General features: G+C 40.0%; 1 protein-coding gene across 1 annotated transcript in view; it reads left to right on the forward strand.

Annotated features, from left to right (window-relative positions):
* Window positions 1-12,342, forward strand: part of rngtt (RNA guanylyltransferase and 5'-phosphatase) — a 97,956-nt gene that overhangs the window by 1,635 nt on the left and 83,979 nt on the right. Inside the window, exons 2-7 of the mRNA XM_084376700.1 lie at window positions 1,468-1,577; window positions 1,666-1,769; window positions 1,851-1,939; window positions 8,099-8,174; window positions 9,814-10,066; window positions 12,224-12,333. Of these exons, the coding sequence (XP_084232826.1) occupies window positions 1,468-1,577; window positions 1,666-1,769; window positions 1,851-1,939; window positions 8,099-8,174; window positions 9,814-10,066; window positions 12,224-12,333 (742 nt within the window). The remainder of the gene's footprint in view (window positions 1-1,467; window positions 1,578-1,665; window positions 1,770-1,850; window positions 1,940-8,098; window positions 8,175-9,813; window positions 10,067-12,223; window positions 12,334-12,342) is intronic.

Raw genomic sequence — 12,342 nt, forward strand, 5'->3', positions numbered from 1 at the left:
CGCTATTGATTTGAACTAGTCAGGAAAGTCAATTGGAGCCATTTCAATGCAGTTACAGGTCCCAAGATCAACTGTACAAACAACTATTTGAAAGCATAAATTGCATGGCACAGTAGTGTCGCTGCCCCGATCAGGGAGAAAACGTAAACTATCATCTGCTGCTGAGAGAAAACTGGTCAGGATGGTCAGGAGTCAACCAAAAACCACCAAAAAGCAAGTCTGTAATGAGTTAGAAGCTGCTGGGAGACGGGTGTCAGTGTCCACAGTCATGTGTGTTTTGCATCTACATGGGCTGAGAGGCTGCCGTACAAGAAGGAAGCGTCTTGCTCCAGACATGGCACCTTAAAGCCAGACTGCAGTTTGCTGCTGATCACATGGACGAACATAAAACCTTCTGGAGGAAAAGTCTGGTCAGATGAAACAAAAATGTAGTTGTTTGGCCACAATCACCAGCAATATGTTTGTGGACGAGGAGGTGAGGCCTTTAACCCCAGGAACACCGTGGTGGCAGTGTTATGCTGTGGGGCTGTTTTTGCTGCCAGTGGATCTGCTGCTCTAATGAAAGTAAATGGAATATTGAAGAAGGAAGATTATCTCCAAATTCTTCAGGAAAAGCAAAAAGCATCAGTCAGAAGATTGGGTCTTGGGTGCAGTTGGGTGGACACTGATCCCAAAAACACATCAGAAGTGGTGAAGGAGAAGACCCAAAATAAATTCGTCACTGAACCAAACTTCATGAATGTTTCTTTTTGTGACAAAGTAGTTCCTCTCATTCCATCACAGAAAAAGTAGAGCTGTATTGGAACTGAAGAGTGCCATGATTTACTTGTTCTTTACAAGTGTATGTAAACGTTTGACCACGACTGTATGCATGTGCATGGATATGCAATAAAAGTCAAATTAAATGTGTTGCATTATTTTTTGGTGACCAAAAATATCCACAAAACACAAAATTCACATATATCACAGACTCGGATCAATTGAAACACTAAAATATCCCAATATCCATCACTAATTTGAAGTACTTTATAATAGAAAGTCACAATTATCAGATAAAAGTCAAAATAATGAGATGAAAAGTCAAATGTGATGTAGAAAGTTGAAATTATGAGCTAAAAAGTCAGACTTATGATAGAAATAAATCAAAACATGAGAAAGTCATAATTATGAGGAGAATGGGATACATTACATGAGATTCAGGGCATAAATATGAGATAAAACATCAGATATTATGAGATTAATAAATAAAATTTCTGAGAAATCAAAGCTAAGTTTCCATCAATTCTTTTTCTTTAACTTCTGTATATTTGTGTGCTGTTTAATGATGATAAAATGTGATTCATACATTTTCTTGATACATAAACTGCTAATTCCCAGTTTTTAAAACCTGTGAAAACACCAGATTGTGAAGTGATTTATCCAAAATTTTGATTTGGTCTGAAGTGTTACTTACATTTTCCCACATAGGTAAATTCCTGCCAATGAAAACAATGTTGGGTCCAAGATATGATGACCAGGTAGCAGAGGAGAACAGGTTTCACCCGAGCATGCTGTCCAACTACTTAAAAAGTCTAAAAGTAAGTAACTGTGTGAAGACTGAAGGTCTGAGTAACATTCTGAATAAAGCACCAAACATCTCAACATGTCATTTTTGTCTTCTTTCAGGTGAAAATGGGTTTGCTTGTTGACTTGACGAACACTACTCGCTTCTATGACCGCAACGACATCGAAAAAGACGGCGTCAAATACGTGAAGCTTCAGTGTAAAGGGTACGAGCACATTCACTGTCTTGAATCAAACACTTAACGGTAATACAGACCATGAGAGCAATGTCATTCTGTTTGTTTTAGCCACGGAGAATGCCCTTCGAAAGAGACGACTACAATGTTCATCAGGCTCTGTGAACACTTTATCGAGAAGAATCCCACAGAACTGATAGGTAAGGAAAGCATCGCTCAACAGATGGATCAGATCAATGACCGATCATGTGCTTCTAGCGCTTATCTTTTTCTGTTTGCACTCGCATCACAATTTCTTTTTATGCCGAAACAAACCAATAAACAAAAGTCTGTTTTGTTTATTAGTTGTGTTTATAACACTGTTATATTTTTGGCGGACTCTGCCACCTTTTCTAGCTTCAAACTTTATTTTCCTCTGAGAACAGCTTGTTTATTCACTAACGGAAAAGATAGAGAAGAATTTCTTCTTCAAAACTACGTAGTGCCCCTTTTAAACATTTGGTACAAGGGCGTCCTCGCTTCTTGTCTTCTGTTTAACTCATAAAGATTATACAAGTGTAACTAAAATCCGTGAAGTGCTCTGTGGTTCACCTCAGCTTACAGTACAATATGAGCAATATACAAAGCAGAACGTTGAGGAGCTGCTGCTGTAAATGACTGAGCAGGGTGTTTTGTTTACTTAGACTGCAGGAACAGCTTTGTCTCAGCAGTAACTCGTTTAAATCTTGTTTTAATGGTTTGGCACCTCACTGCTCCTTTAGACATCCAAGCTCCCTATCATCCCACTCAATGTCAATTTTAATGCCTGAGCGGCATCTCGAAACCTTAAATCTTGGGTTTGAACATCTGGAGCACCTCATTACACGAAAACATTACATTGGCTCTTTTATCTCGCAGTAAAAAGGCGTATCCTCAAGGACTTACAGTTTTGTGACCATAACATTCCTCTAAATTACCTAAAGTGTGCTGGCATACACCGCACTTCTCTGTGAGTACTTTATAATAAAGTTTCTTCACAATAGTTTTGTCGGGCTACTAGAATTTCTAGCATCTATATTTCTTTTTAATATAATAGTAATAATAGTTTATTTATAGAGCACCTTTCAAATTGTAAAAAGCAGCTGCAAGTGCTTTACAGAAGAAGTAACAGAAATCGATAACAGTGATTAGAAACAGGAGAAAGAAGAAGTCAAACGTTTGAGCTGTTCCTTAAAAGTATTGCTGGAGGTTGTTTGTCATATTTGTGATGGGAGTTCACAGCTAACAGGAAGCAGCTGTGATACTTTTTCTGATTTATTTCTGATACATTGAGCAAGCCAGCAGAAAATGACCCAGAGGAACAGTTTGGAACAAAAACAGAAAAGCAATCAGAGAGGTATGAAGGAAAAGAAGATTATTTCGAGCTGTATAAACGAGTAGATTAATTTAAAAATCAGTCTTCAGTGTCACTTGTAGCCAGTGTTATGATGCTAGAACTGGTGTGTTATGTTCTCTTTTCTTGTTTGCTGCATTTTGTACAAGCAGCCCATCAGTTGTTTTATAAATGTAATTCAGTATTTTAAGAAGCCTATTGATCAGCCTGATCTCACAACAAAGTGAATTACTGAACGCTTAATAACTTAAAACTGACACAAGAGTACACAGGGAATAGAAGAAGCAGTGGCTTTCCAAGAATCTGTTGGGGCCTGAGGCAAAAATTTCCACGGGGGCCCAGCATCCATCACGATCATTTAAAATAACCTGACACCAATACAGTTTTGCCAACATCAGTGGCCATTGGCAACCCCTTTTTCCCCCAAATTTCCCCAAACATGATGCTATTTTATGTTAATTTATAAAATGGAAGTAGCTCAAGTTCACTGAAACAGGCCTTAAGATTAGGAAAAAGTGCTTGTTGGCATTTTTATCCAATAGCCAGTAATTGTTAACAGAGCTGACTTGTTCCACATGTTGCAGCCTGTTTTTGTTAATTCTTGATCGAGTTTATTTGTGTCAACATTGAATTTTATAAACATAGATGTCAGACTTCATGTATTTTGTGTGTGAAAACGCATATTTGGATAATTATGTTATTATCATGTTAAACCACAGAGTGTGGGACTACACTGGCCCATTAGTAGTATTACTTTATCTCTCCAGCAGAGAGCAGCCCTACTCTAAAGTTAGACCAGTGCAAATGGAAGTAAGACTACATGTTTTATTCACAGTGTTCACACTGTTTTTTTCCCCAGTAAGCATGTTTTACATTCATACAGTTAAACTCTTGGAAGTGGAACTATGTTTAAAACCAGACTGAAGACTTGGCTAAAATCAGCACAAAAGGGTCATCACCAATGATTGCCTTGCATCCACCGTCTATCATACTGATTCGACTTTTTATACTGATGGACCTTTTATATATTGCATTGTTTTATGTAATGCAGTGCTCATATTCATGGACTTTTATGTATTGTGTTGTTTTTATGTAGTCTAGTTGCTGTTATGTGTTTTTATTTGTTTACCTGCCCAGGGTTAACACATGCAAATTAGCTGCTAGCTAACACTGATGCAATTACTTTTTAATTGCTGTCCCGGTAAAAATAAAATATCCATTGCAACCACTCCTCTGCTGAGGGTCACAAAGTAGCTCTGTGTAGCAGCTGGAGGCTTAATGGTTTGCTCACGTGTCACTGTCAATGACTAAAAATGTGCAAATGCACTTTCATAATGTGCATGGCTCTTAATTAACCATCCTTTAAAAAAAAAAAACAATAAGAATTAAAGTGTCGTGCAAGTGACTCTGTGGTTGGTTTTCTAAGTGTGGGAGTTTCACATGAGAAACAACACTCCTCTCCCACTGAAAACTGTGTAGGTGATTTCTAGGTGAAAGGACATCGGTAGACACCAAGCTTAAACTCTGACTAAATAAATATGGTTTAAAAGGCTGGTTTTGAATAGTGTTGATGTCTGTATGTGGGCAGTTTTGCTTTTGGAGTTTTAACCTCGTGGAAATACTGTAGTTAGGTTACAGCTTACTGTTATTCATCAGAATGTACTTTTTTTGGTTTCTGTTCAATCAAGTTAATAGATCATATTTTTCATATGGCTCATTGTTAACAATCCTGATGCACGTGTAAATAGTTTCGAACGCAGCTGAGCAACGCGTTGAAATCTGATACATAGGCAGATTTTAGCTTGTAGATGTAGGGGTATGGTTGTGTAACTGGGCCGATATGTCACATGAACTTATTGTGAAATATGAAGCAGCAAGTGGTTTTCCGATAATTTAGAAAACAGTGTCACAGTTTGTCGGCCGAAAAACAAATCTTCAGGATCTCGATCAAGGTAGCTTGTTTATTTCATGGGCCATTACAGTGTAAAATACTACACTGGGCATGATGGACTAAAGAGACGTTGTCAGAGAGGCAGCCCAGACATAGATCCAGCATGTAACCATAGTAAAATGATCCCAACTTCATATCTGCTGCATACATTTTGCCGGCATGGAACTGTTCCAATCCATTAGACGTCGTTGAAGAGGTCCTTGGATTGACTACAGACCCCGGCACTATTATAGCTCAGTTATATCCTCTTATGTCTGCTCTTTGGACCAGTTCCAGCTTGACTTCCTGGCATTCTGTACTGTGTTTGTTTGTTGCTTAATCTTCCCAAATATAAAGATGCATTTTCTCCATCTTGTAGGCAGTGGATCAGGGATATGTTATATGAGGTTTCAAAAAATTAACGGTACTCTGCGAGGAACGCTTAATTAGCGTCAGGGTTGCATGAGATCCCTTAGTGTAAATGTGATTATAGGAACTGAATTGGTGTCTCTTGTATTTAATCCTTTATTATTCCTTCCTTCCTTTCTTCCTCAAAAATACAACATATGGTGCTTTCATTTTCTTTAAACTATTCAGCATTACATTAGAATTAAAGTTTCACCTTGAACTGGGGCCCACACTTCAGTAATCTGCCTCTGAACAACACACCCAAGAAAGCTACAAAGCATCCAAAGTGACCATCTGGTCATGAACATTCTGTTTTACAGCTAAACAATAAATATACTAAAATATGATTCATATTTTAAGCAAAGATGCAGTATAGCGAGGTTATGCTGTAACAAATGTAGATTCGTATTTGACCAGCACTGCCTAATTTTACAGTGTGATCTGAGTTTGGCATTCAGATGCTGCTTTCTTCGGGCTAGTGGCAGTGAATGTTATATTTGTAACCGGCAGCAAACACCTATTTAACATTGTTAAAGTTTATGGTGCTGCCAAAACATTCTAGCCGTTGAGGCTAACTTTAGCTAGCATACTATTGTTGACAGAAACTCAAAATCGCACCTTCAGTTCTCGCTGAAGAACAGAAAACCTGTGTTCACCACGTCTTGTCATAACCCGGCTCCTAGGCCATGACATATATAGGAAGGGACGCAATGGATGGCAGGAAAGTAAAGATATTTATTAGAACAAAATAGACAACTAAACAATAATTTACAAATAGGGAGTGTGTCAGTCAGTAATATCAGTCATGTAAGTGTGGGTGTGTGAATAATGAAGTGTAGAGTGTTGTGGAGTGAAAACAGAACCAGAATCAAACAAACAAAAAGGCCTGCGGCTGCTGGCCGGTGGAAGCGTCAAAGCCAGAGAGGGCCAACAACACTGGGGGAGGGCCTTTTATCCTCTGTGGCAGCCAGGCACAGGTGCTCCAAATTCAGCTGGCTGCCACACCCACACTCTCCCAGGTACCCATAGATCTGGAGGGAAAATACTGACGCAACTCCCACCAGCATTAACACCTGGCTTGAGGCTTGGCTAGGTAGGGGCCGTCACAGTCTTGCAACTCATCCAGACTCGTTTAATCTTCTGCTTTTGTTTTTTTTCTCACTTCAACGCGTTACCACAGCAAATTGTTGCACTGTGCTAATCTCCATTTTGTTTACGTCTACTTCCCCATGAGATCATGGGATCAAGTATGAGCCCACCCTCAGTCTGTAGAGCCATGAAGCCAGAGCACTAAAGCCGTGCCCCTGCTGCTGCACAGTGGTGTTCGCTTTTTATTCAAGATTTATTGATATTGAACGGGTCATGTGTCCAAATTGCACCAAATTCGACACTACACTTCCTCGGGTCCCAGGCAAACAAACCTGCAAAGTGTGAAGTAGATTGGATGAACAGTTCTCGAGATATATGAATAACATACAGACAAACGGACAGAGATTCCTTACTTTAAGTAAGATAGTTAGATTGGTGACTGTAATGTTTTTGCTAGTACAATGTTATTGCTAGTACAGTGAAATTGGGTATGTAAAGCCATATAATTTGAGTTGTTCCTTCTTATATATATATATTTTATTATATTTATCCATTTATCTCGGAACAAGTTATCTCTTGAAGGTGCACTTTCACACTGGTGACAGCAGGGTGCTCTCTTGTACCTCACACTCCAGCATCTTTTAACCCTGTCCAATTCTGTTCTTGCTTCCTAAATCAAATTGCTCCAACATCAGAGCAGAATGTGTGAATGTCATCTCATCAATGTCCCGTCTTTATCCAGCTGGTGATTAGGTTTTGTTGTCTCTGCGGTACACATGTCCAAATTAGACAGTTGGGCTGGTAAATGTGATCCCCATCCTCTGACGTTGCTTCATTTCATCTTCATTATCCTCGGCGTTGCCAGGCAAACGTCCGCTGCTGGGGAGATATGAGAGTCAGATGGTTGCATTTTGTGTTGTGCGAGCCCTACTCTGCACCTGCCGAAGGATGCTTGATGATGATGTTTGTTACAAAATTATGGGATTATTTTCTTAGCTGAACATTCTCTTGAAATGGTGACTCTATTGGGCTTTTAGTGCGCTTAGGGAGTCTTTCTTCTCAAGAGACTTCAAAAATAAAGAGTGTAATTTCTCTTTGTTGTTTTTGTTCATCCTGTGCCCTTTTCATCCACCTCCTTGAATGTTACCTAAATTCTTGGATCCGTCTGTGCAACAGCTGACTTTTAATGCGAGTATGAAGGCAGGCCCCCCGCTGAGCAGAGAGAGGAAATCTGCCTGTGATGCCCTCGCTCCTAACATGGACTCTGCCTTAGTTCATCTCAAAGAGGACTGATGTTATTGATGTGAGACGGGAGCACATTGGATAAGATTGTGCTTAAACCACAGGGCTATTGAAACAATGACGCCACACTTGCATTATGCAACATTAAATTGTGTGAAGGCGGTTGAGCATAGATGAGGGGGAAAAGAGAGATTGGTGATATGACTCGCAGCGTATTTTGTTACTATTACACATCCAAGAGTGTTAGCTAAGTGCCTAAGATTTAATATAAATGTAAATTCTCAGTTTTTGACCACTGTTCTGCTTTTTCTCCTGAAGGTGTTCACTGCACGCATGGCTTCAACAGGACAGGCTTTCTGATATGTGCATACCTGGTGGAGAAGATGGACTGGAGGTAAGGGCCGACCCCCCCCTTCAATCACTCATACTGCAGGGAGTTTCACAATCCTCACAGTCGTCTTGCATGACAACACAAACCATACAACCCAGGTGGCCTGCATCATGAATCTGATTCAAAAATCTCCCACCCCTGTCAGTGATTTTTTTAATTTTTTTTTATAAAAGAAGTCTGCTGGTTGGCAGTGACTGAGCTCATCACCCCACGACAGAGGTGTTAAATAATTTAGCACAGCGGAGCAGAAGAGGGGGTGTGTTTAGTGAGAGGTGGAGCAGCTGTCTGAGAGAGCAGAATCCCTGGAAGCTGTGGACATGCTGATTAAAACCCTCCCTCCGCCCACTACTTCCTGTGTAATGAATATTCTGGGAGCATTTACAGTTCAAATAATCAATGATGGTGTATTTTTGTTTTTTGGCCCTTGAAAAATGCTCTTAACATTAAGTGAATTATGATAAAATGTTGCTGTTAAATAGCTTGGTCTTTAAAGGGGTTTTGTTTAGCATATGGCCAAATTTAAGTTTAAAAAAGTAATGTCCACTATACTGTATGCACTGTGTTGCAGAGAGTTAGCATGCTAACCGGGTAGCCCCGGTCCGTCCTAACTCCTAATACCATTTTGTACCTCAAGAGGTGATGGTCTGATGGTCTTTCAGCTGCAACTTCACTACTTAGTCCAATAAATAAACAAAATAAACTCACAAAATGTCGAGAAAGGAAATATTTTAAAACCAATTTTCCTTATCAAACAGAAACATGTAAACCTCCGTTACCGAACTAAGAAGAGCTTAATTGCCTCGTTTACTAACTGTGAAACACACGTCATTCAAACTTGACAGAAATGCAATAAAACTCCCTAAAACAGTCTTGGTTCGTCTTTCTACAATCAGCTATTGCTTGCTCAAAATAAATCGTGTGATTTAATAAATGGGAAAGTATTCTGGCTTTACATGCTCGCTGCTGATGCCTGACTCTCTCTCCTCAACATGCCTCTCCTATCCCTGGAGTCATAGTCCTGAACAGAGCCGCTGTAAATCGCCTCCATACTGTATTCCCTGTCTTCAAACTGGCATCTGTCGGACTCAGGAGTTTCAGTTTCCTTGTATTTCTTAGACTTGCCAGTTTTAAGATGTCCAAAAATTGTAAAAAAAAATTGAATCACGATTTCCTAGAGCTCAAGGTGATGGCTGTAAGCTGCCTGTTTTCTGATCCAAACCCTGAGAAATTCACATTAGAGCTGAGACATTTAGTTGATTAATCAGTTGACAAGGTAATCTCACTTTTTTCACTTTTTATAGAGAATGCAGTAAAACAACTGTCTGATTAAAATGGAATGAAATGTATCCTTAGCTACGGCTCTAATTCAGTCGACTATAGTAGAAGATTTGCAAAAGCATCCAGTTCTCACATTTGAGACCCTGAAATCCTCAAATGTTTTATGTTTTTGCTTGAACAAATCTTTATCATCAAAATGATTGCTGACAATTGTTTTTGTTGTTTAATCAATCAACAAATGGTTGCAGTGCTAGTGATGATAACCAGATCAAATGTGAAATACAGTAAGACGGAACATAGAAATAATGTAACAACAATACATAAAGCTCTTTAAGATTCCCCATCTGTGTTTGTGTCTTATCAGCGTCGAGGCAGCTGTGGCAGCTTTCAGCCAGGCCCGAGCCCCCGGGATCTACAAGGGAGACTACCTCAAAGAGCTTTTCCGTCGCTATGGAGACGAGGAGGACACGCCCGCAGCCCCCGCGCTCCCCGAGTGGTGCTTCGACGACGAGGACGAAGGGGAAGTGGACGATGACGGTAACGCTGTGGGCCAGGAGTCGGGCCCCAGCTCCTCTGGGTCAGGGCCCGGGAAACGAAAGAAGGAGAAGCTGAAACTGGTGAGACTTCCGGGGAAGCTCCGCGAAATGGACTGTTAAGTGGAAAATCCTTCGGTCCCTCTCCACATGACATCAAGCTTTTGCAGGATGATGTAGGGTCTATAGGGAGGCTTCTCTTCTAAGTGAGAGAGATGAGACTCTTGTGTTCAATTACGTATAATAATCCAGTAAATTTGACGTTTGGATTCACCAACACTTTCCATCTCAGCTGCTGGCAGAGGTATAATTTTGATTAGATGAAAGCCGCCTCCCCATCTTTATGTAAAGCTCTCATCAGGGCCGTTCGGTGAAATTAGAAGTGTTGAATCATCTCCAGTTGCATATAATTAGCTTTTCTTCCGTTTACATTGAGCTGATGCTCTCAGCCAGACTAATTTTGAAGCTTAAATTTGAACAGCATCACCAACGTTTCCTCAGTCAAAGGCGAGGCAATGGAAAGACAACAGTAACAGTGTTTGATCAGTAGAAAGTCAATGAAAACATGGGTTTGTTTTGTACAAATCACAGTTGTATCCAAATACAAACAGTGAATAGTTATTTGCCACTGTTATTGCAAAGAGTTTACTGAAAACCTGAATCAAGTCTAATCCAATTGTTGTGTTATGCAGCAGCTCCTCCAGGCTGCATTATTTCACTTTCATTAAGGAATACTGTCTCTTGGTTGAGTGGCCTGTCTCAGAGTCTAGACTGGCTTTGGCTGCCATGAAAAGAAACATAATGTCTGTTCAAAAGTAGGAAAAAAGTAGCTATTATGGCTGTCACTTGCATAAGCTAAAAAAAAAAAGGTTGCAGCAAGTCCAAATAATATTCATGAAATTTTAAGATTCTAGGGTTCAACAAAAAATACCACCCTTCAGTGATTTAACAATAAACAGCAAAATAAAAGAAATTTTGTTTGTTCCAAAGTTTGGTTTAGCAAACCTGTTCTTAGTAAACTATCCTCCCAAGCATCTCTGATGCAGACAGTTACCTTTGAACCAGTCACTTGTTTGTCTTTGTGCATATAAGGACAAATGTCTTGAAGTTCAGCTGCAGGCTACCGATAAGCTAGCTGTGTCGTTCTCAATATTGCCTTTGAATTAGATGATCAAAACTGAAAACTCATTTAGTTTAAATTACGATTTAGAAATTGTGACACCCCTAAAGATCTGTGATAAATCTGCTTCTGTAAAGGGGAGGTCATGTTGCTGCAGTGTGTGTTGGGGAAGTTTCCATGTCTTGCAGGACATTACTCTCAGAATCTCTTTCATATCCAAGCATAACTGGTATTTTAACTGAAATATCCCTAACCGAATGAGTCGACTCTGATCGGAAAGCGAATCAAATCAGGACCTTGTGAATGGAAATCAGATCGATTCAGGAAGTCAGTGTCGGTACACAGCTCTATTACTCGGTGAAGTTCAAATGGCATTGTCCTCACCTGGCTGGGACAAACAAGGTTTAATTTGCTGTTAATTTGTCCTGATTTACAGGTAGATAAATGAGATTAGGCAGCTGTTTAATTCACATTAACTCCCTCGAAATGGAAAAGTGGAGGATGAGATTAATCTGAACCATGACAGGACTTTCTCTTCTGAATGCAGCCATTCATACACAAAACATATGCACTGATGGCACTTGGGTGACATATATTACCGTTCCACATCTGTTTCTCTTCTAATTGGCACATATTATAATATTATACCGGTTAGCAAGACTCATCTGGGAAGGAATGAGGGTTGAAAAGGTCATGCTAAAAGGGAAATGAATGAGATTAGGAAGTGGGGTGAATGAGCAAGAATCCTTTTTAGTTGAAAAAGGAGTGCTACAGATGTCACCAGCGTAAGATGATAACTGCATAAACAAGGGTGAAGGCAGCGAGGGGTTGAGGAGAGAGGCTTCAGTAGGAGTCGAGTCTCCTGTGAGTTGAAGCGGAAGAACGGCCTTTATCGATGTGGATTCATAAAGTAATTAAAGTGAGAGAGAGGTCAAAAGGAAAAGCTGGATTTATAATTTTTCTACCTGTTTTTTCTGCACAGTGATTCATAAAGCAAAGAAGCAGCTGTTTGGAAGCCATCACCGGCATTTTAAAATGTTTTTTTTCTTGTATGTGTGGGAGAGTGTCTCTTTAAATTCAATCCAATTCAACCTTCTGTTTTCCTTCGTTTCCCCTCCCAGGGTGCAGTGTTCCTTGAAGGCATCTCGGTGAAAGGCGTCACGCAGGTCACCACACAACCTAAACTGGGAGACATCCAAAGAAAGTGTCAGGAGATGGCCGAGTGGGACAAGTAAGAAGA

Source organism: Pagrus pagrus (genome assembly GCF_965226575.1).
Source record: "Pagrus pagrus genome assembly, chromosome: 16".
Lineage (NCBI taxonomy): Eukaryota > Metazoa > Chordata > Actinopteri > Spariformes > Sparidae > Pagrus > Pagrus pagrus.